The following is a 25,881-nucleotide window of genomic DNA, read 5'->3' on the forward strand; positions in this document are numbered from 1 at the left end:
AACTCACGCTGAGCAAAAAGAAGAGTTTTGGCGTGAGCGCGAGAGAAGCGGGGAGCAGGGCTGGAGCGGCGTGTGGGGATGTGGGATCCTGTGCTGGAGGCTCATCGGTGGCTTCAGAGTTTAAGTGTCAACCAAAAGATACGTTTGATGGATTTAGATGGGCAGTGTTATTCGAAAGCAGCAAAACAACGGTAGGTTTATAAACGTTTTGTCAGTTTAGTTTTATCCTGACAGAAAAAGCCCGTAGTTGAATAGTGTGGGATTTGAATGTGTTTTGCTGTTCGAGAAGCTTATACTGAAGGCTTTATGCTACATGACACGAACGCACATAGATATATATGCGAAAGTAACACTTGAAAAGACTTTGAAAGGAGCGTGGGCGGACGAAACCTTTCTTCTGGTTCGGTAGGCAAATCGGGCAAATTACGCTCGGATGGCTTGATAGCCGCGCAGCATAGTTTCCCTTAATACGGTAATACCAGGTATTTAGATCGACGCTTCGTTTTAACATGCCCATCACTGTTTTCTCAGCTGTCAAGCACGTGTAAGTAACAACTTGTTGAAACTCGGACTGCTTTGACTTGATACATTACCTGGCAGCGAGTCTGCTCTACTTTTACTTTTTGATTATTGTAGATACTATGTTAAACTGTTTTATTCTTCTGATTTAATTGCTGCTTTCCAGATAGAGATCTTCATAACAGCTTTGTAAAAGTTTCATATACATTCAGCCCAGCTTATATATTTACGTTTTACATTTATTTGCATAAGGATCATTTCTGGATCATTCATGCAAAAACGCCCAAGTAATGTGGAGTCAAGATCCTTATTTGTGTGTGTATGTGTGGGGGTGGGGGTGGGGTGTGTTGGTGGGGGTGGGGGTGGGGGGGTTTGGGTTAATCACTTTTACAGAAACAAGATGACTTTGTCTGGCGCTATAACAATAAAGGAGGCTGCTCCAATTAACCTTCTCGTCGGCCGTGTGAATGTATTGATGCTCCCAATACAGTAATAACGTAGTTTCCAAATGCCTCCGTTAGTTCACTTTTTCATCATACATTCAAAAATTAAAAACTGACCTGTTCCACAGACCGAGCATAAAAATTATTATGTGAAAAAGACTGGAAACGTAAAAAAGGCTCCCGGTAAAGATCGTGTTCCCTTGGGAAATATTCAAACTACCTTAAGCCAAAATTTGAATTGCCTTACAGCTTCAGTGTGACACTAAACTAACCAAATTATCCTAAAGCTTTGCATTTGCTTAAATTTGTTTTGCATAATAATCCCATCACAAAACAGTATCACTTTTATAACACTAAAGGCAAAGCTGTAAAACAATATTGTAAAAATTAAACTTTTTTTATTAAAAAGTGGTTGAATTGAGTAACTAGAACTTTATATTATAGGTTAGAGGTCTGGTGTAGAAACATTTATTGGTAATAAATATTGGATAGGTGAGAATTCTGGAATGTGTTCCTCTGTTAACCTGTTACTAGCTCTCTGTATGTGCTGAGGTCATGCATGCATATCATGGTACACGAACAGTCTTAAATCGTATTCCACTGTGTACTGAAAGGGAAGTGAGCAGATGGAGGGATGCAGAACCTGTGTGTAGCAGCACAGATTAGCTGTACACTAATGCCCAGAATTGTGGAAACACGTCCAGTTTTGAGAGGCTGCAGAACTTTTATTCAACTGCTGCTCCAGTTACTTATTTAATCGTCCAGTGTATGATATTTGTAAAATCATACACTGGACGATTAAATAAGTTCTCAATGACTTGTAGAAATGTCAGTCTGTATATTCATGGTCTAAATTGTGCCACCTCCTTATTTCTTAGAGCACTTCATAATAGTCTTTTGCTTTGCAGTGAGTGAACATACAAATTTCTAATTTCAGGAAGTGGTTACACATTTGTATTGAAAATGCAGAACTGACCAATGCACGTGGGCCTTAAATGTGATTTGTGTTGCCGGGGTTTATTTTTAAAACCTGGGATGTGCTTGAACCATGGTGTGCTTGTTCTCACTGTGCTTTATGGTTTTTAATAGAATAGTTTCGTTCTGTTCATAATCTGGATTTTGTTACATTAATAATTCTCTTACTGCATTAATTTGACGGGCGATATAAAATGGTGAAATTAGTTTCTAAACATATTACACTAGGCAACATGGCAGCAACATTTCAGCATGCATCTAAATATTCAGACTCTTTTTAAAATGTATTTGAGTGTTACTCCTAAGATGGGCTGTTAGAATTAAAGGAATTTCTGTGTGGTGAACCCCTGTAATCAGTGTAACCGCATCTATTATTTAAGTAGTATGTTTCTGACCTGAAGATTTTTTTAATGATGCTAAACTAATGTGAACTTCAGTCTGCGCTAAAATGGTAAAACTGCTCTTCTAGAGTTTAGCCTAGTTGGATGCATCTTTACAATACTTATTTGTATTGTTTTGAACAACAGGCTGTCCCCAGGTTATGAACTACTGTGCATCCATTCCTTGAGTCTGTCTTTAAGTTGAATTTGTAGGTAAATCGGAAAAATAATATAGTACATAACTGCAGAAGCCACCCAATGTTTTCACGAGCGTCACAAAGTAGTGTGTGTGTGTGTGTGGTCATTATTACCATTGTATTTAACTTCAATTTTTATGTAATTTAAGGCAGTTTGTAAGTATGAGTTATCTGTGAGTTGGATGTTCTTAACCCACAAAGTGCCTGTGCTGCACATTGGTTAGATATAATGCTGGTTATTAAACTTTCTGATTGGAGTAAACCTTTCACTTCTCTGCACTCACTTTCTGAACAAAAATGTCTGCTGAATAAAACATAATGGCTAGCAAACTTGCAGCTTGTGTATATCAAGGATATTCCCTCTTTCAAAACTTGGGTACTTTTGCTTGAAATTTAACTAGATTTGCATTGGGGCAATCATGCCGTCCACGATAACACCGGTATAAATTTTGCGACATGAATGATGTAGCGAGGCGATGCATTTGTTCCCTTGAGCACACAACAACACAAGCCCAAACCTATGATGTTTAGTCTGAAAACCCATGCACATAACCTTGCATGCGTTCTTGTCTGCACAACACGTGCTTATGGCGTTTAAATCCATAAGGCTGATACCTCTCCACACGTGTACTAGCAGGCGTGTCTGCACAAACTTCTATGATGCGTTTGACGTCATTGCACGTCTCCATGCATGAATGGGTGCTGCACACTAAATTTGTGTCTACACTCACCTAAAGGATTATTAGGAACACCATACTAATACGGTGTTTGACCCCCTTTCGCCTTCAGAACTGCCTTAATTCTACATGGCATTGATTCAACAAGATGCTGGAAGCATTCTTTAGAAATGTTGGCCCATATTGATAGGATAGCATCTTGCAGTTGATGGAGATTTGTGGGATGCACATCCAGGGCACGAAGCTCCCGTTCAACCACATCCCAAAGATGCTCTATTGGGTTGAGATCTGGTGACTGTGGGGGCCATTGTAGTACAGTGAACTCATTGTCATGTTCAAGAAACCAATTTGAAATGATTCGAGCTTTGTGACATGGTGCATTATCCTGCTGGAAGTAGCCATCAGAGGATGGGTACATGGTGGTCATAAAGGGATGGACATGGTCAGAAACAATGCTCAGGTAGGCCGTTGCATTTAAACGATGCCCAATTGGCACTAAGGGGCCTAAAGTGTGCCAAGAAAACATCCCCCACACCATTACACCACCACCACCAGCCTGCACAGTGGTAACAAGGCATGATGGATCCATGTTCTCATTCTGTTTACGCCAAATTCTGACTCTACCATTTGAATGTCTCAACAGAAATCGAGACTCATCAGACCAGGCAACATTTTTCCAGTTGAAGACTGGTGAGCTCGTGCAAATTGTAGCCTCTTTTTCCTATTTGTAGTGGAGATGAGTGGTACCCGGTGGGGTCTTCTGCTGTTGTAGCCCATCCGCCTCAAGGTTGTGCATGTTGTGGCTTCACAAATGCTTTGCTGCATACCTCGGTTGTAACGAGTGGTTATTTCAGTCAAAGTTGCTCTTCTATCAGCTTGAATCAGTCGGCCCATTCTCCTCTGACCTCTAGCATCAACAAGGCATTTTCGCCCACAGGACTGCCGCATACTGGATGTTTTTCCCTCTGCACACCATTCTTTGTAAACCTTAGAAATGGTTATGCGTGAAAATCCCAGTAACTGAGCAGATTGTGAAATAGTCAGACCGGCCCGTCTGGCACCAACAACCATGCCACGCTCAAAATTGCTTAAATCACCTTTCTTTCCCATTCTGACATTCAGTTTGGAGTTCAGGAGATTGTCTTGACCAGGACCACACCCCTAAATGCATTGAAGCAACTGCCATGTGATTGGTTGATTAGATAATTGCATTAATGAGAAATTGAACAGGTGTTCCTAATAATCCTTTAGGTGAGTGTATATGGTGGTGTGCACGCTGCTTTGGACAAACTGTGCATGATTGATTTGCTAGCGTCCACTTTAAACACCAACATGGACGCTTTTGTTGAGCATTGGGGTAGTTTGCAAACCCTGACTATTTACAAGGTAATAAAACTGTCACACCTAAATGCTTGTGCATGTGTGTGCAGACTTGAATTGTTTCTCTGTGGTACGTGTGCAGGGAATATCAGAATAATCAATTATATTAATAATAATACAACACGTTTTGCACATGTGCAAATTTCGTGGCTTGACAGGAGAACTATGAACGTTTCCGTGTACACATATGCAGAGTGGATACATGAGTGTTGCGCTTGTGTGGAGGAGTGTGAACCAGCCTTTAGTCTCAGAACATGCAAACCTAAAATGCTCTTGCTGGACCCTCTCTACGTGCTTGTGTCTAAATGACGCTGGCTCGCTCGCTTGACCCTTCCTACATGCTCACGTCTGCACAACGCCCGCTTGCTCGCCACTCTGCACAGCCAGTTTCACGCTCTGTCACGATGTTGGATCAAGGAAGTCTTACACAGTTAACATCCTTCAGAAATTTGTATTTTAATATTGCACATTCTCGCTGGATGGCTAGTTAACTCTTAGGCTGGAATGCAACAGCATGGATTAAATTAATCCTGGTTTAGACTTAATCTAGGGTTAGTAAATCTAGGTTTAAACTGGTTTAGAATTAGAGACATATTGCATGTCAATTTTAAACCTGAATTAGTTAAACTAGTTTAAAAATGATTAAAATAGGAATAATTTGGATACTATGTCCGCCATGATGGATTCTGACTAAATGTCAAATTCAATGCATCCTAGATTAAATGAATATGGCCCTAAGGTTAACACAAATGTCTGATTAACTTAAAAAACAAAAAAAACTGCTACTTTTACCACACATTTACTCTGAGTTATGATGATTTACTTTTCACACACAACTTGGACATTAATTGAGAAGTAGTCTGGGTTAGTAATAAAAATGTGGGTGCAATCAATAGCTCCAGTTACTGCAGGAGAACCTGCTCTCCTGTAAAATTCAGCTTTTTTCTTCCTCCTTGATTCAAAATGAATGTACTGATCCTTGGAAGGAACTGGGACCTTTATGCTAAATTAGCATCGGAGACACATATAGTTTTGTAGGTTAAACTTCACACACAATTTCATATGAAACTGCACCGCCAAGCAATCGATCAATCGCAATCAAACCAGGATACAGCCGGTTATCCATATTTTACTTGTATGACCCAGCCATGTTCATGATTCTTATGAAATCTGCCCAGCGAGATCGGCCTTTCATTTTCCGCAGAATAAAAAAAACGATGTAACATTAGCCTGCTTTTTAGCAAGTTATCTTGTGCTGGCAAGTTTCACTGCCGGCACCAGTGATATTAGACAACAGTATATTGGTTCTTGATCGAATTTTCAGATGCAGAAATTTGGAGATGCGAGCAAAAAAAACTCCCAAGTTGCTTGCAGGCAGCCAGTCAGCAAGCTATGACTGTATATCGCCACTCCAGTAGTATGTGTTCGAAGGGAAAGTACAAAATCTGGACTAGGTACTACAAAAGGTTCTGGAACTGCCTCCAAGGAACTACAATAGGGCTGAGTTCCTGTGGTGTGAATGTGACAGAAGTACCTGGTTCTAGAAAGAAGTTCTGATTCCAGAAAAATTTTCTTGCAACATAAAAGCACTGGCAGACTGTGGGCTTGTGAATGCCGAAAAGATCCCTGTCACCCATCGGAAAACTCCCTGTAGCATAAAGACGCAAAGCTGGAGAACTGGAGGTACAGCAGAGTTCCTCTCAGTTCTGTGCATGATAGCTAGTCCAGCCTTCCCATTTCCTACAAGGGACTCTTTCCTTCAATCCCATTCAGCAAAGAAATGTAACTGTGTTATCAATAAAACTGAAACAGATGTAATGTAGTCCTCCTCAAGGGATAGTTTAAATATGACTGCTAATCCAGCTGTATACTAGGTTTAAATTCACTGGTGCGTCAGACTTGAATTTAATCTAGGTTTAAGTGGAAATTAAATTGAGATTACCAAATGTTTAGATTTAACCAGAATTAATTGTAAACTAAATTGAAACTAGGTTAAAAGTTTGGTGGAATAGGATTAGTAGATAAATCTTGATTTCTTGATTGAATCCGGTTTAATAGTTAAACCATGTTGGTGCAGCCCAGACTTAAAGTGACATTCTAACTTGCCTCATTTCAGGGTATATCCATCTTGTGTTTACACAAGAAATTAGAGGCAATACAACAGTTCCAGCACTGATATTCTATCTCATCTGAAGGTAATCCAAAAATGGATGCGATTTTAAGTTTTGACAGCATTTTATTTTATTTTTATAAGCACTGAGTGTTTACATTTTGACTGAAAGTTTGGATTGCTGCTGTTTGTTTACATTTGTACTTACAGTTTGAAGTCAATTTTTTTCTGTGATATCGTGCATGCTCTTGGAGAGTTACAAGGTTAAGTTACTTTAGTTATTGTTAAACTAAAGTGTTAAGCAGTTATGTTATACTTTTACTTAAGATTTCCAGGGAAAACACTATCTACTGTAGGCTACTTTTGTGCTTACATTTGACTTGTTGCTGTGTCAGTGTATATAATGTTGTGTTAATACTATTGCACTATAATGGTGCAGCTGGCACCTTGTAGCAATAGATTCACACTTCAAATTAAGTTGTCTGTCATCAGTGACAGCAGTTCATTGGAAAAAAACGGATGGAACGTGCCCTTCGTTTTGTTTGTACTAATAAATGCTGCTGCTTTCAAGCTCAATCGCCAGTAAAACGTTCAGTATTTTTATTTTATATATCGTCATAAATATTATTATCGCAGATTTCCTTGAAATATCGTGATATTTTGAGGCTATATCACCCGCCCCTAATTTGCATAATGGGGCATAAATTTTGCTTTTGATAGCAAAATTTGAAAAATAAATTTTTCACCTGCCATTAGGTCTGTCATAACTACTACTTCTGTTGGATGATAAATTGTCCCAGAAATAATTGTGATAAACAATATTATTGTCATTGTAAGATCATTTTATGCCACTGCTCTAATGATAATACTATAGTAATGCAAAGACAGCTTTTCAAAGAGCAACTTTTAATTCTTAAGAATATGGGCTGAATGGCCTACTCTCGTTTGTAAATTTCTTATGTTCTTTTGTTCTTAATATTCAGACATTGGAATTGGTAAATATTCAAAATAAATGATAAGTAAAGCCACACAATCAGAAAGTATAGATGGACTCTGTTAACAAAAATTGCAATAAATATTAAACATTTGGCAAGGTGATAGGTATAGGGAGTCATTTGTTCTTTTGCAGGCAATATACCGCCAACCCAGTTTTGTGGAGCGCCCACTCAGTGACACAAACTAACCTCAAGCATTCATTGGCTAGGGAAAAAGTAACAAAGTCCAAAAGAAGTCCGACAAAGATTGAATATAAATAATTTTTCTACCCTGGCTAGCAGATTTGAAGAATTGCTGACCTGAATTGTCCAGAAATACCGCCATTTATAAGATTCCTCGCTACAGGATTATGAAGACTCTGAAATGGCTACAAGCTAAAATTCAATACATTTGTACTGCAACAACATATACCTGTGTGTGTTTTTGTGGCAATTTTATTACAATTTTTTTCTTATTATAATTTTTTTTTTTCCATTTGAAATCTAGTTTATATTTTAAAGATGTAAATCTATTTGGATATATTTTAGTTTATTACCTGGCTACTAGAAACATACATAATGTACTGTTCCACACAATGTGACACTGTAGGGTTAGTCAGCAGCCACACTGCATGTGTCTTTAAATGGTGCAAATTTGTACGTGTATTCATGTATTTATGTTAATTGTAAATGTCGTAACTAATGTTTGCCGCGGAATCCTTTTTTCTGAAAGTGTTTGTCACTAAATCTGTCGCCTTCCTAAACTTAAGGACATTTTTTTTCAGTTACGATCTGATTCAGACACACAACTGCCAATACCGATTCAAATACAAGAACTCTTTTTTTAATATTAATCCTTGGAGGTGCACTGATCCCACCTTTTCAGTGCTGATATGATCCCGATACCTGAAGAAGGTATCAGCCGATATGAGTAACAATCTTATACCAGAGCTCTTATTTTATTTTATTTTTTAACACTAGTTTAAAAAAAAAAAAAAAAAAAAAGAGATGGCTTAGGACCCTGGATGATCTGGAGAGATTCTGTAAAGAGGAATGGACTCAGATGCCCTGCTTGGTATTCTCCAACCATATTATAAATTTCCATAAGACTCAGTGTTATACTGGCAAAAAGAGGTTGTACAGAGTATTGAAAGCAGGGGTGCCAATAGTCATGGCACGTGTTTTTGTTAAAGAATTATTTATTTATTTTTTCTTGGAATAAATGTATGTTAATGAAAGGTTGGATTTTTCTAAAAAAAAATTCAGTGTGACATGAAGCTGCTTCACCAAAAGGTGGATTTTTTTCTAACCCTTTTTACAAATCTTTACAAGGAGTGTCAATAATACAGTAGGTACAAAAATGTACACACCCCTGATAAAATGCCAGGTTGTTTTGGTGTAAAAAATGAGACCACAATAAATAATTTCAAAATGTTTCCTGCCTTTAATATGACCTAAAGCCTGAACAATTCAATTGGAAACACAAATCTGTTGGGGGGGAAAATATAAAAAACGTAGAATAAGCTAGACACACCCCTTGCACACCCTTAAACTAATGCTTTTTTGAAAAACGACCCCAAAGCATGATGCTGCCAACACCATGCTTCACTGGTATGGTGTTCTTTTGGTGATGCACAGTGTGGTTTTTGTGCCAAACATACCTTTTGGGACTGTGAGCAAAAAATTCGGCCTTGGTTTCATCAGTTCATAACACATGTTTCCACACGCTTTTGGGAGACTTGATCTAAGTTTTTGTAGAATTTAGCTGGGCCTGGATGTTTTTTGTAAGAATAGGTTTCCATTTTGCAACCCTACCCCATACCCCAGACATATGGCAAATATGGGAGATTGTTGTCACATGTACTCATCCATTACTTGCCCGAAATTCCTGCAACTCCTTCAGTGTTACTGTAGGCCTCTTTGCAGCCACTCTGACAACTTGTCCCACCAAATTTGATGAAAAGACGTCCAGTTCTTGGTAACGTCACTGTTGTCCCATATCTCCACTTCTTGACTGTCTCCACTGTGTTCCATGGTATACCTAATGCTGTGGAAGTTGTTTTTTGTACCGTCTCCTGACTGATACCTTTCAGCAATGAGATCCCTTTTACACATTGTAATTTTAGGGTGTGCACACTTATGCAACCAGCTTTATGTATATTGTTTTTCAATTGAATTGTACAGGTTATACGTCACATTAAAGGTGGGAAAAGTTTTGAAATGATTTATTATGGTCATTTTTACATCACAAAAACCTGGCATTTAGCAGGGGTGTATATACTTTTTATATCCACTCTACATAGGCTATTGACTTGGTACTAAGAATACATGCATAAGTGATATCTCTCTAGTCTTATAGCAAGCTCTTCTAAATCCATTTTCTTTCTCGTAGTCAATTCCGTCTCTGTGGGCCAAATACGTGCATGCTTTATATGTTAATTTCTAGTCATCCCTTTGTCCTTTCTATGTTTGTTCTCTGTCCATCAAAGAAAGAAACTAACTTTAACAAAGTACAGATGATGCTCCCTTTTAACCCATTTCATAGTGTCCTAGGTTTGGGCATCTAGATCTACTAGTCTCAAGGACCTTCAGTTGACATCATGGTGAACCTGTCACCCACACTCCTTTTCCCACCAAGCATGTAATTATATAGTTGTAGCACAAGCATTGTTACATCTAACAACTTAAAGCAGAAACAGTTTTTCTTTCCACATTCTCTCTTCAGTGTTGCTGCAATTCATTGGGAAACCAAAATGTTCCCAAGCTGCTGATTATGACTGACTGTATCCAGCTTTAGGTATGACTAGCTCATGGCAACAATTAGCATAATGTTTTTTTCTGCTGAATATCTATCTACATGTGAATTTCAGTTCTGCCTGTGTTAGTGTAGTCACGTGTTTCATTGTGTAGTAAACCGAAAAAGTAATGTAACTGAGGCACACAATACATGTATAGTTACAGCAATAGTTGGTTTTTGTACTGTTAAATATATATGTAATGATGTAGTTTTTGTTCTTATGTAGCAGAGTTCATGTATTTAGCTCATTTGTGATGAACAAATCTACACTGAGAGAAGTACAAAGTTTGTTAGCTTTATAATCCATACTTCCCAATAAGTACTAGCCATGTAATACGTAGAGAAAATGTAACCTTAGAAAACATTGATTTAATGTATAGCCTGTAGAGGAATATAACCTTTTAAGAGTTCATGCCATATGCTACTGCGTTGCATGCTTATATAGATATGATGTATCTGAGCATTGTATTGGCCCCCACTATATCTTATGACATCTGATGATTACAACCTTGTGTGCCATTAATAACAGTATATACAGTATATACAGTATAACGTATAACCATGGAAGGAAGCCACCTGTGCTCCTGTTTGGAATCACGAGGAGACATCGAGGCCTTTTGTCGTATAAAACAAACTTTCCAAGGACAGTTGCACCACAAGTCTTATCTCACGGAGGCATGAATCACCTGGGCTTAATTGGGGAAGAAAATAATCGGGGAGACTGGGAAGCGAAGATAAGGTGCTGTAGGACTTGCCTGACAAAGATTTGTCTGCTAAGAGAAAAAGAGAAGAATATATATAAAAGATGTGTATAAACTGGCATTGGACACTCATGCAGGATGTCCAGCCTTAACTGTAACTTTGTGGTTGCAAATTAAAAACTGAATCTGAAGATCTACACAAGTGGGTCCTGACTCCTGATTGGTTTGGACGAAAGAATACACAACAGTAGCTGTTTTGCTGTAGTCGTGCAAAATTCTCCACAAAGAGACCAGGTTCACAGTGGTACCGGACCACATTAGCTTTCTTTGCTAGACCTAGTGTTGCAGTGTTTTGGGTCACTTTTCCACTGCACCAGGTACTGTACTTTTCATACTTTGAGAAAGTACGAAAAGTACGGCACTTCAAGGTGTTGGTTTTCCGCTGGTATAAAAAGTGGTACCAGCACTAAACATCACAACGCGAGGTGGGGCATTTTATACTGAATTAAAACAAAAATTAGTATATTATAAGGGTCAGGGATGTGTGATATTAATACCAAGATCGCATGTTATGCACATGCAATTCTTACATTGCTAGTCAGCTGGATTAAGATCAGGCTTTTTTAATTTTCAGTTCTGTACAGACTTATGGTGCAGGGAGTCTTTCGCTGAAGCATTTTTATTCTGTCATAGCCCATCTGGCTAGCTTAGCTATTTTAATTATTATTCCTTTTATAGATTATAGTCAAAGTAAAAAGTGTGTGAACCCCTTGGAATTTTGTGGTTTTCTGCAAGAATTGGTCATAAAAAGTGATCTGGTCTTCATCTAAGTCACAGGTACTGATATACACAATGAGCTTAAGCCAGTAATACACAGAAAGTTCTACTCTTTCATGTCTTTATTATACAGACATATTCAGCATTCACAGTGGTAGTGGAAAAAGTAAGTGACATAAACTTGCAAACAGTTTGTTGCCTATATTCAGATCCCTTGTGAATCTCTGTAGTAGCCCATGATTTAAATTGCCTCCATATGTCAGTTAAGGCTGTTGTAATACTGAGAAAACCTTCCTCGGCTCTGAGGTTGTCTGCTTGTGGAATGACCTTAGGTTAGCCTTTGTATGTGAGTTTGGGAAGAGAACAATCGTCAAGTCTAGGTTTCTTCTGCCCACTGAGAGAGAACCTCCAGGAAGTGGCTTAATTTCTCCAGCTGAAAATGCTGTTTATACCTACATGCAGCAGGGGGATGCTGATAAGTGACTAGGAGGCAAAAAGGAGTGGGTGTGAGGGGCCGCGGTCAGCGGTTGGCATTGTGTGAAACTGTTAATGGGCCTGGATTAATCTGTCTGTCTGTTTGCTGCTTTGTTTAAATAGTTCCTCTCTCATGGAAGTCCAACCTTCTGCTTGAAGCAATGAGTTTCACATGAATAATTTGTACATTTAACTACCTGCAATTTTATTTTATGTATGTTTTCATCGATAATTATTGCCAAGATATGTGAAATAATATGAAAAGTGATTGATTAGATTCTTTGTGGAAAATAAATGAGACAAATCAGAACTATTTCATGCCACAGTTTATTGAAATGAAATTGGAGATATTTTCAATAGCTTTGTACCACCTGCAGTTAAATATTACTGCATTTGTGTGTGCGTGTGTGTACTTAAAGCTAGTGTGACCAGCTTTGGCCTAAGTATATACCTGACAGAGTATGTAGTTGGCCTCGGTGTCGTGCTTTGGGTTTTGTGGTTGAAAAATAATGCCATGTGCTCTACGGTCTTCTGGCTGACATACAGGCGTATGAAACCTGTTAAGTGATATGAGGCCCCACTACCCCACCTTCCTTCATCCAACGGACACTAGAGACTTATTTTAGAGTGGGGTATGTGGTTAGGGGTCCCCTTGTGCAAAGGAAGTAACACCAGGGGCACTTGGTGTGAAGAACACCCCATCAGGATGATAAATTAACATGTTTATTTTACTGGTGTTGAAAGTGTATTTCTGGTACAAATATGTACGTTAAAGCCGAAGCAGAATTAATATACTGATGACTTTCTAGTTTTACAAAATAAGTTAGTTAACAAAATATGTATGGAAAATAAAGGTGCTGGGGGCTCATATCCCACCTCTGCTCTCTCTCTCTCTCTCTCTCTCTCTGTGTGTGTGTGTGTGTGTGTGTTTTGCATGTTCTCCCCATAATGTGTTTCCACCTGCATGCAAATAGGTGAATTGGTCTGTCTAATATTGCCCATGCTGTGTATATGTGTGTGTGCCTGCAATAGGCTCCAAGTCCTGCTTGAACCTGTACAGGAAAATAAATGGATAGATGAATGGATGGAAAGAATAAAGAAATAATTCCATAAGTTTAGCTCTAGAATGAGTGAATCACAATTCATTATAGATTAGAGGTCAATCTGAAGAGATCTACATCTTTAGCAGAATGTTTCAAGCTATTTGAGAGTACTGTAATTTGGAAATTAGCTTTTTGCAAATCAAATCTGTTTTTAAACTATTCATTTTGATTGTATGTTCTCTGTAAAGGAGCAAAGTGGGTTATCTGTGTTTTCACTCAAACATCCTATTGTTTTTGCTAAATGACTAGTATATTACAGCATGTTACACAGCTTAAAAACTTTTGGAATAGAGGAGGTAGGTTGGAAACTGAACAGTCTGGGACAGGGATGGGCAACTGACAGCCGCTTCACTTTTTTTTCCAGCCCACTCTGTGCCCATATATTAAAAGTGTGTTTTATAGCTGAATGAAGTTAAAAGCACTTTGAAATAAATACTAGCACATCATGCTGCTTGACCACTAGGAGGGGCTGGAAACTGTTGCCTTGAGAATTGTAAAACACCTAGGAGTGAACCGAGTATCCAATACGAATGTCTTCTTGCCAAAACCGACTGCCTTCTGGTCAGTATTAACAATATCAGTGTCCTGCACCACTTCTCATTTTCTGTTGTGTGTTGTATCGTGCGCATTTTAAAATGACCTGTTTAGAAGTAGGCTTGGGTAATATTTATATATAAGATTCTAACAGGTTTGGATGCTGTTCAACCAAATAGTTACTTCAGCATTAGTTCAAATACAAGAACTCGTGGCCATAGGTGGAAATTAGTGGGAGAACATTTCAAACTGGATTTAAGGAAGCACTTCTTTACACAGCGTGTAGTCAGAGTATGGAATAGTCTTCCTGATAACGTAGTGCAAACTTTAAATTAGAGCTAGATAAGATTTTAACAACTCTGATCTATTAGTTAAGTTCTCCCCAAGCGAGCTCGATGGGCCAAATGACCTCCTCTCGTTTGTATAGTTCTTATGTAGGTAATGTAGATATGCTTCTCTTTTAACATCTGTCTCCCCTTCCTTGCCCCCCACTGTTGGTTTGTCACCACAGTTACTAGAATACTACAGAATTTGCCAGAAGAGGGACTAGGATACCACAGTAAGCAGTGGCGGACATTTTAAAGAATCATGATGAGCAGCAAACCAGCCTCCAACTGCAGGGACCTTGTGGCCCATGGAAAGATGCCAAGGCTACAGAAATCTGTAGGGGACCCAGTTCTTCCTGGGTTTCCCTCATCACAAAGTCTGCCCAGATATGCTCATGAGGAACCTACAAACTACAGTGGGGCTTACTATTCCATGTGCCTCGGTGGGCAAGAGAGGAGGGACCTTTCAGCCCATTGGAATCCTTCAAGGACTTGTATGCAAAGTGGCAGAAATCCTATATTTTTCCCTTCAAGTGCAAACAGGGCATTACCCAATCACATCCTTCATAGGACCGAGCATATGGCCTTCCCTGTGGAGAAAAGCCCTCCTATGGAACAAAAAGAGCTTGCAGCACAACAAAAGATGCCATTTTATGACAGAAGCCCTGAGAAGCTCAGTCCAGGTGTACCCAGGGTCCACACGCCTGTTGCTGTGAAAAAGACAAATGTGGAAGGTACAAATGTTTCTCCTCAAACTGAAACCTCCGTTGGCCTAGCTATCCCTAAGCCTGTTTATGGTCGCAATGTCTGCTGTGCAGAACTTGGATGTTCTTCAGGACCATCCTACAGCACGGAGCGTGGAGATGCAAGGATCCATCCCCCTTTCTGTGACGAGGAGTGGATGCTACAGTGTAGTCCTCTGTCAATCCTGCAAAGGAAAGATCAGGAAGCACTGATGCAGCGAAAGGTCCTGGAGCTGGAACACAGTCGGAGGCAATCATTAAAGGAAGCCCAGTTAGATGGCTACCTTCCCATGAGACCCACAGGCCCAACTAGGATGCCAGCTTTTGCAGAACAAAACTACAGTCGTTTTCCATATGCAGACTCGGCCCACTCTATGCTAGCCCCCCCCGGACAGCCATATCATCGATTACCTTCCAAAATGTACCACAGCCTGCCATCGTCTATTCCATGCACCTATGAAGAGATGCAACTCTCAGCCCTTCCACACTCTGGTGTCTCCTCCAAATTGTACCCAGACCACACTCCTCCTGCTCCAAGCCATCCACAATGTCCCCCACATCCTGCTTTTTATTATCCCCAGGGAGGAACAAAAGTTGCCAACAGTGCTCAATATTCTGACAGGGGTGGGAGTAATCGGCAGGACCCTTTGGGCTCCATAAGCAAGCAGCACATCCAGAATCCTTCAGGGCCATATCGTGTACCTCATTCAGTTTTTAGTAATATTCCAGCTCCTTGTCCTATCACTCAGCAAAGTCATTCATTTGTTCAACATTGTGAAGTTCCACCGTATCAACTTTACAAAACTCATACAAGCCCAGGACAGAAGAGAGCATTTTCTGATGGGCCAGGCTCTACTGTGTCATTCGCTGAACAGCTAGAGGACTATTCTTTACTAAAAGCACAACTACAGTCTCCCTCAAGGGCACTTTGTGGACAAGGGTTTGGCTCCAGTGCGTTCCATCCTGTACTGCCTCGGTTTGATCATGGAAGTGACAGCCAGGAGTCTATAGTTGTACTGGATGGTGGACTGAGTAGGGCACAAGTGACGGCTCCTCACAGCATTGTTAGCCAGCATCGGGGTGAGAGAGCTGTAACCGATTTGATTAATGGTGACTCAGGCCCTCACCCTTCATGTGTCAGAGTTTATACCAATGAACAGTCATCTGAAACAAGCCGTGCTGTCTCTTCTGAATCGCATACCCTAAATCAGAAAGAGGACAATGGTTTGTTTGATGTGCAGAGTCCTAGGAAACCAGATGAAGATGACCAGAAACTCGTAGATGGACCTTCATCACCTCCAATGCCGGTTATTAACAATGTGTTTAGTTTGGCCCCTTATAAAGCTTACCTGGAAGCAACAGGAATGCTGTCTGCACCAAATGTGCCTGACCGTGGTGATCCAGAATTGGGTACAAGCAGAATACAACCTGATATACAGATCAATGAGAGAGATGCACAGCAAGCTTCAATGCCTAAAGATGTATTAATTTCCTTTGGTAACTCATGGTCTTCTCAAGAGGAGGCAGTCAATATAAGGGAATCCAAAAAAATAAAAGTTGAGCCAAATGAAGAGGAAGTTACAAATGACTCGTTTAAAACCGATCAGACTAGTTATCAGGGAGTGCATTGCGGGCTCCAGGAGATCTGTAAAGAAGAACCTGATGTACGGACTAGCTCAAGCTCCCCAGATGATGATGTGCTTGATCTAAGTGTGAAGAAGAGTGACTCCCATGAATCCTCTTGCAAGCTCCAAACGTTAACCGGTGGTTCAGAGGATATGGGACCCTCCTCAGAGGGTCATGGAACAGCAGGTGCTTGTGAGGTGGACAAAAACCCTGCACTTATGCAGACGCCCCCAAAACCTTCAACGCCACCCTTCAGCCCCTCAGACAAAAAGTTTCGCTTTCAGCACATTCCACCTGAATATCTTAAACTATCTGCTTTCAAGATTGTTGTGCCAGACACACTTAGGGCTCCTTGCAGTAATACCACAGACTTACCCTCAGACTCCAAGGGCCTTGAGGGCACAAAGCCACTACCGAAGCCCAATTCCCATTTGGACAGCTCCAGACGCCCTCGCCACCATTTTATGGAACTGCATCAGTCACTCTGCAGGCTCATCTCCAGGTCTGTCTCCCATACCCCAGAACTGGACCTCAGAGCCTGGTTTGACAATAAAGATCGAGGGTTGTCTGCTCCATCTCACACAAAGACCCAGAGGGTCTCCTGTCTCCTGGGAGTAGAAGTCAGGGATTTATGGCTTAAGTGTAATGACACTGCTGCAGTGTTCCACCAGGTCATCCGTCACATGGAGAGCTTTGTTTCGAACTGCCGGTGTCCTTTTCCTCATGTTGTCCGAGCTGGGATGCTATTCATCCCCATGCTCATTGTGAAGGAGAGCCTCTTCCCCCAGGTGCCTGGTGCCTTCATTGACCAGGTACTGCAGGAGCGCCGGGTTGAGCTGCGACCCACCACACTCTCGGAGGAGCGCCACCTAGCCCAGCTCCAGAAGCGGGCCTGCTCCTCCAAGCTCCGAAGGCTTCTGTCCCTCAAACACTTGCCTGAAGTTTACCCAGACGTGCTGAACCTTTTCTACCATGTGTGTGTCAGCAAACGCTTGGGTAAGCCATCACAGTTATAATCATATCTTTATTACTTCCTTTGTAGGCTGTGTGTGGCAGTCATCGTCCCACATCTTGCATCAGTTTTTCCCTTGTGCTATAAACCAATGTTTAGGTCATCTTACAGCCATAACCCAAATAGATCCAAGCCAAAGGTAGTGTTTTATTTACAGATTATACAAAGTAAATTTTCTACAAACATAGACGAATCTTATAGAGGTGATGGTAAGAATTATTCCTGCCATTTAACTTGTATAGAAAAAATATTTGTGATGTTAAATATTTTCTCCCTATATGTATTCTGGAAAGCATTTCCTTGGTTGTATCTCTTTGTGGTTTTATTGAAACAGAAGTCAACGTGGTTTTAAAATGGACCGAAAGCAGAAGTTAGTGTGTTTCTGGCCTACTGCCTTTCTGAATTTCACACCACCTTATTTGGCATAAAGGAACCCTTTTTGTGATGCCCTGTGACCTGCCTGAAATATATGTAAGAAAAAAATGGTTTTTGGGATTGGTTTGATTGGGACTTTCACATGCCTGTTTTCATGTACATTGTAATTGTTAATATATGAAAGTTTTATAGAATGGAATCTTCATGTAGCAATCTGAAAATGCTTCAAAAGTCCCAAAAAATTCTAAAAAAGAATTTAAGAATATTACAGTGGAAATCACACATTATTGTTGAATTTTTTGTTACATTGTTATCTGTAATTTTCATTTGTAATTAGTATATGTGGCTACAGGAATAAATTGCAGAAATTGCGTAGAACAAATTGTGTTCATGCTGATTGAAGAGGAAACCTGAACCTGTAACTTTATCTTCATGTTCCTTAGCCTGTAGAACGGAGTATGATTGTGTTTGCCAGCAGTATATGTATGTATTGATGTACAACAGACTCCAGTCAGACTCCAATTTCTAGACTAAATGGAACAGATGTCTTGGAGCTGGGATTATGCGGAAAGTATGTGCAGGGCAGCATTGGACATTGGACCTTTTGTATTTTGGACATGTCCATAAAATCTTGAAGCTGTTCAGACCACATTGCTCTTGCTCACTGCTTTTTGCAAGGGCTTTTTAATGTGGTTTTAGTGGTTTATGCACCACAGCTCTTCTGGAGAATCTAGGTCTGAAATGTCCTTACCATGGGCATCGTTAGATCTGATCGCTCGGGGCTGTAGCTTCAGGTATTTTAAACCTAGCCCTGAGTATTTTAGCCCCAATGCTAATCTTCCTTCAAAAAAAAAGTCAAGCCCCAGGCCCCTGATCTTTTCGATATCTCGGTCTCTTCTGATGACACCAGAACTCTGGTGATGATTTGCTGTTGCCCTTCTGTGTTGACTTGTTGGTCCCAACCACTGTATCGGTAGTTTTTGGAAGTATCGCCCCACTTTTTCCTCTCTTACATAAGCATTCATTAGATTTACGTGATTCATTCAGTTTGCGTGGAAACCACATTTTGTGTACAGGATGTACAGTCTTTGGACCCCCACATTCCCATTTAGTCAACTGCTTGTATCCATCTTGCCTAAAAGAATTTAGTTTTCCAGTTAATGTGATGGTGTGACTTAATGTAAAACAGGGAGGTAAGATCACTATTATCAGATTTTACTGCTAGAAGACACCAAGCAGTAAGCCAGATCATTTACCATTCAAAATGCTTACATGTAAAGTCACCCAATGTTTCATGTGCATAAATTATTCAGCAGTTTCAATCCCACATATTCTTTTATGTATTATTTCAGATTTGTAATTCTCCAAGCAAGGTGTAGGTTTCAGAATTTCAACAATTTATGTATAGAGAAATTCTGGATTTTCTTTCAGCTAAGCTCCTAATTATTATTATTATTATGTAATATGCAGATTTCGGATGGCTTTTTTCCTGATGCTTTTATTTTTAACATGCATCATTGCCTTTCAGCTTTTTTGTGCCTTATATATCTGTTGTCTCTGGACAAGCATACAGTCTGTATAATTAATGTGTGAAACCTTCAACCATTCAAAAATGTTGATCTGGGATCTAAACAGCCTTGCCAGATTTTATCTGCATTTTCAGTCATTTCTTGCACAGGCTTTGACAAATTCAGTGTAGTTTTAAGCATTTATGAATGTCTGCCTTGTGCTTATGAGCACGTAACAAAATCATGTCTCTGCACACGTTCATTCATTCATTTCAGCATAAGGGGACAGTTTAACATTGGTGTAATGTAAATAAACACCTTACTGTTACAAGCAACAGCTGACATGAGTATTCCAAGCGGCTGTGTTCTTTTTTTGGGATGAATACATATCATCCCCCAAAAGCATGAAGCTTGTAAACTTTCAGATAAGTATGTCAAACCTTTGGACAGAGGCTGCTTGTATGTAGTCTGTTGCTGTTCCTAATCCCTTAGTCAAACAGCCATTATGTAATTTAATTTTACTTTAAATCCCATTTATTTCTTACAGATTCTACTACACCTGCTGGTGCCCCACAGACAGCTCAGGTATCTACTTCCTGTTCTCTCGCTTTCCATAGCAAGCTAAAAAAAAAACCAGCCCACTACCTAGCGAGTGGTCAGCACTACGATTAACATTGGATGGGCAGTTTTTTTTTTTTTCCCCCCCCAAATAAAACGCTTGGCTTCAGTACGAAAAACACGTAGGAGGAGCTGAAGTGTTCATATTGTGAAATTTTCATTTCTGTCATTCTTTTAGACAGTTTAAAGACACTAACATGAGTAATCCAGGAAGCAAAATGTAGTGCCAGCGGAATATTATTTGAGAAGACGACGAGATGGAGACAGCATTAATGATGAACGAGTTCATTCTGCAATGGTGGGAACCCTGTTATCTACCTAAGGACCTGCCATCACTGTTCACGGATGGAAAAATCAAACCATTCCTTGGTGATTCACCCAAGTTTTAGATCCCATTTTCCATCGTTGCCATCCTGTTTCCTGTTCATGGGTCCACAGAAGTGTCCCTGCCTTGGAATACAGCTGCTGTACTCCCATTTTCAGTTAGGCATTTAGACCTCAAACAGCTAAGTTCTCAAAAATGTTCTCATTTGGTTCTCTCCCTATTCTGTACTCTTTAACATTGTTATGGTTATTTGCTTAATTCATTATTTTGTATTGTCTGTGGTGTCCTATGCGGTTTTGTGGGTATAGATGATGATGTTACAGCAGTATTTTACATTTTCCTGGCATGTGGCATCACGTTACTGAATATGGAATCTCCCTGTGGTAAAATGCACTTCTGTGGTAATTTACACTGGCATTGGAAGTAGACGTGCTTGCTTGAAGTCTACACTGTAGCTGTCCTTTGTAATCTGTACCAGCATCTTGCTATACCCATCTGAAAATCTTATGAATACATTGATTTGCACACACGTTTGTTTTGGATTAATAAATACACTGCATTATAATAGAAATGGTGTGTATTGTTACCTTTTATCCTGTTCGGATCACTGTTACCTTAAAGCCAAATGCTAGGCGGGGAGGTGAAAAGCACAGCCCAGAGCTGGATGTGCAGCTGTAGTCCTAGAGGCTCTAAGGGAGGAGACTCCCTGGATGGCAGGTCTGTTCTTCACAGGCCATGAGCCCAGTCCGCCCAGCGTGTTGGTTTTTGGGACTGTGGGGGCAGACGTAGGGCGAATGGGAATTGCACAGACACAGAGCTGAGCTCAGAACTGACACATTTACATATACTCAGTGAGAAAAAAGTGAAGCACCCAAACAGAGTGGTCGAAATTAAATTAATCTGCACGTGGTGAAAGGTCATGATTGTATTGCAATGATTGTGGTATCAGATCAAATAGACAACAGAGTTGGCAGTATGGGCACACTGCTGATCCCATGTCAGTAGGGTGCGACACCTTCCCAGGCCTGGATACATGTGGCGATACGGTGCGGAAGGGAGTCGTACAGCCGTTGTATCCTCTCCTGCGGAAAGTCGACCCACAGCTGTTGTAACTGGCCTTCGAGATCCTGCAGATTGGCACTGGGTCTGAGTTGACGTCCGAGCTGATTCCACACATGTTTGATTGGGGAAAGATCGGGGGACCTGGCTGGCCATTGGAGGACCTCAACATGACACAGGCAGTCCATAGACACATGTCATGTGTGGACGGGCGCTGTCTTGTTGAAAGACTGTACCAGGGTGCTGCCAACAAATCATCCGTGGTAATGCAGAACCGAGACTCATCGCTGAACATGGTACGACGCCATGTGTCATCAGTCCATGCCTCCCGGTTACAGCACCACTCCAAATGCAGCCGTCTCTGCACTGGTGCTAACAGCAGCCTATGCATGGGACGGTGAACCTGTAGTCCAGCTGATGCCAGTCATGGAGACACGTGTGGGATTACGCGGGGTGTTGTAGAGAGACCTGTGTTTGGATGGCAGGCACTGATGTCTTGGGTTTCTCTCATGCTTGGCACATAATATGATGATCCTCCCTTGGTGTGATCTGTCTTGGGCAACCGGAACCTTCACAATGTTTGTGGGTGCCCTCACATGCTCATTGGTTCCAACATCGGGTGACTGACATCTGCATGCTCCACATGCTGGACAATTGCACTATACGACCGCCCGGCCTCATGCAAACCCACAATGCGACCCCTACCAAACTCAAGAGCTGATAATGCTGTCTAATGCACCTACGGGGCATCCTCTGTGTCTGGTGACTAGACGTGCCAGCTCCTTGCATATAGAATCATTTACATACCCATTGCTGGTTTGCACGTGTACCAAATTACATCTAAATCGGACCATTACTTCTGGGTGCTTAACTTTTTTTTGTCACTGAGTGCATATAGTTGTACATGTGATGTGATTAATGAGGGTTTGCTTCTGAGTGTTTTTCCAGTTTTTGAACTGTAAACCACGTGTAGTTCTGTTCAGCTCTTCTCTTACTACGTACTACTAATTGTCTAACACTTAAATCTCAGTGTCCTGGTCAGTTGAAAGCCAGTAATTTTAAGCCTCTCTTTTATTAGTCTGCACACTGCCTGTTTGCATTCAGCTTCTGTGGCACTAGACATAGTTCACATCACCCGGAGAAGCGCATGTTTGTGGTTTCACAGCACTGCAACCTGTCGGTCAAGCTGAAGTGGCCACGACTTGGGCCCAGGCTACACCGCCGTCAGCACTTGTTCTGCAGTTTTGAATTGCATTTAATATTCAGTGTTAGTACAAGGAATTAACCTGTCATGATTGTTCCCTGAAAAGCATCTGATTTGTAGGACTGGAATTTGCTTCCACTGTGTCTTATGAAGCAGTAATCTATGTTTCTTCTATTGAATTGGTTCATTACCTGGGAAAAATTCTTTTATGTGAACACGGATTGCTTTTGCTTTTTCTTGAACTCGACTTTTGTGTGTAATTCGCAACATGTTGAGGGTGCTAAATATTTTGTAACATGATTTTTTTTTTTTGTTTTTCAGGGACAGAACTCGGAGACTCTATGAAAAAAGAGCCATCTCGGGGAAAAGATACTGATATGTCCTGTCGGTCCCATGTCAGGACAGGCTGCGGGACACCAAGTTCTTCTGAGAAGTTGAACAACTCAGCTTCTCTTAAAAAACGGAAAAGAAATGGAAGGAGAATGAGTGACTCAAAAAGGCTGTTCTCTGGGGAGAATATACAACAGAAGAATAATGCTGAACCTTCTGGAAAATTTGAGAACTGGAGTATTGTGAGCTCCTTCTGTGAGAATGGGGACAGCACGCAGAGCACCTGTGAAGAAGGCATGGAGAACATACAGATCAAGGTGGAGGAGGAATCCTCTGATCTGGAGCAGGCTGTGGAGGGGAAGCCCGACAAGGCATGGGGCCCCGTGATGTCCGATGAGGTTTCTTCAGGAGACAGTGACATGGAGAATGATAGAACCTCCACTATATCAGAGCGCAGCCAGTCCTCTGATTCCACTAAGCCATCAACAAGTTCAAGGGTCCGTTCTGGAATGATTCTGAAGTTGAGGAAGGTTCTATTTGATACAGGTTCTGGTAAGTATGATTCTGGGTTCCAGCCCATTTGTGACACGGGACATTGTGGACAGTCTGGAATCAACGCGAGGAAGATAATAGGTGAACAAGGACGACACCAAGAACGCTCTCAAAGGATTAGAGCCGGGGAGGCCCAAGATGAGAGGGGACTCCCCCCAGGAGCCACAGGGTACACATACAGCTCCTCCAAGGCCATGCAGCACCACAGATCCAAAAAGTCCCTGTGCATGAGCCGGCCCCTAGTGCAGGTAAAGTACTGTTCCTACCTATCCAGTGGGCACAACAAGCAGCACAGGAGGTGGGTGCTGCGCTCAGCTGTGCGAACCGCACGGCGAGCCATAAAGAACCACTACCCTGAGCTGGTGGGCAAGAGAATCTGCCACTTGTATGAGGAGAAGGACAAATCGGAGGTATGGTACAAGGGGCAGGTGGTGAGGATTCATGAGCCCCACCCTAACCCGCTAAAGACAGTCTTTGAAGTGAAATATGATAGTGAGCCAGAATGGCAGTACTACCTGGAGCTGCTCATGGACTACAAGAAAGGCTGGCTTAAGGTGGAGGACTAAGGAGTTCCATTTATATTTTTGGGGGCGTGTGTATGTTTTGTTTGAAGTTCTGTGAAACAGTCGTTTGTGTACTGGTGCTGGTTGTCTTTTTCTGCTTTGGTTCAAATTGTTTGTGCATGACAGTATAAAACAAAATGGAAACATTTTGATCTGTAAAAGTAATGGATCCTAACATTCAATACCTCATTATAGCTGCCCTTTTTTTAAGTACTTTGAGAAATTTTACATTTGCTTCACGAGTTTAATAAATGGAGAAAGATGCAAAGTGAATTGTGGATGAGTTCTTTGTGGAGCGCCCTCAACTACCTTATGCACGCTCTAATGTAGTTCAGTGATCTGAGTTTAATTCATTCAGCAAGACCTCACTCTTTTACAAGTGCTGAACTTTTCTGCACATTTTCATCCATCTTGTATCATTTATCCAGTACAGGATTCTGGTGAGCATGTAGCCTATCCCAGGACCCATTGGGTGGCGGGAGGGATGGAAGTCTAATGACAGGACACACACGTTGTGGGCATTCTGAACAAGGATGGGGAGAACTTGCAAAGTCTTGGAACCTCTAATGCCAGAGTCATTGTGCTGCCACCTACCTTTCTGCATGCTTTTATATTTGACTAAATTAGGTACGCCCAGGTCAGAATCACTGGGTGGATCTCTTTAATGCTGACACAAGACAGAGACATTCTACAGGGTTCTATTCACAAAAGAATGATCATGAGCTCAGAAAACAAATGTTTCAGTTTTGGCAGCCAATAAGTTGTACAATGCACCCAGAAACTGTATTCTACAGTCGTGACACATTCTCCAGATTTTAACCCTTCTTATTCTTTAACGTTTCTTTTACAGTTGTTCAATTCCAAAACACACAGACTCAATATTGGTTTGGAGTTTGTAGTCTGAGCACAGGGTCAGGCCTTGTATCTGGCACCCTTGGAGAATTTTTCAGGGAGTGAAGGGCCTTACTCAAGGGCTAAATTGCAATTCTGCCAAACACGGGATTCAACTTGCCACCTTCTGATCACAGGAACAGTGGTCCAACCCGTTGAGGCTGGGGTACATCCTGGATGGGATGACAGTCCATCACAGGGCATGAGGCTGGGTACATCCTGGATGGGATGCCAGTCCATCACAGGGCATGAGGCTGGGTACATCCTGGATGGGATGCCGGTACATCCTGGATGGGATGCCAGTCCATCACAGGGCACAGGGCTGGGGTACATCCTGGATGGGATGCCAGTCCATCACAGGGCACATACACTGTAGCATACACTCGTGGCAAAGTACAGAAGTCTGTAGGACTCGGTGGACCTATGTGACATGGGGAGAAGATGCAAACTTTACACACAGAGCAGGGATAGGATTTAGACACAGAGCCCTGGGGGTGTTAGCCAGCCCTTAACTACTCTGCCACCCACAATTGCACTTCAATAAGCAAAATCAAGGTGGTAATGCTGAGGTATTAAACAGGAATCTCCAAGATAAAGCACCATTTACACAAGGTCGGAGAGATATTCTGCAGTCAGATTATTACCCAGTGACTGTCAGACATTTGTGTTTTGACTCAGTGATATTTGTACTGTTAGGAAAGAACAATC

At 41.2% G+C, this 25,881-nt stretch overlaps 1 protein-coding gene across 1 annotated transcript; it reads left to right on the forward strand.

The window, feature by feature from the left end:
• On the forward strand, positions 1-24,550 carry c13h15orf39 (chromosome 13 C15orf39 homolog). Its single transcript, XM_023811171.2, has 3 exons — positions 1-191; positions 14,553-17,732; positions 23,159-24,550. Exons 2-3 carry the CDS (start codon positions 14,630-14,632, stop codon positions 24,283-24,285), a joined length of 4,230 nt encoding a protein of 1,409 aa, XP_023666939.2. The 5' UTR covers positions 1-191; positions 14,553-14,629; the 3' UTR covers positions 24,286-24,550.
• Positions 24,551-25,881: the final 1,331 nt, after the last annotated feature.

Source organism: Paramormyrops kingsleyae, chromosome 13, assembly GCF_048594095.1.
Source record: "Paramormyrops kingsleyae isolate MSU_618 chromosome 13, PKINGS_0.4, whole genome shotgun sequence".
NCBI classification, from domain to species: Eukaryota; Metazoa; Chordata; class Actinopteri; order Osteoglossiformes; family Mormyridae; genus Paramormyrops; species Paramormyrops kingsleyae.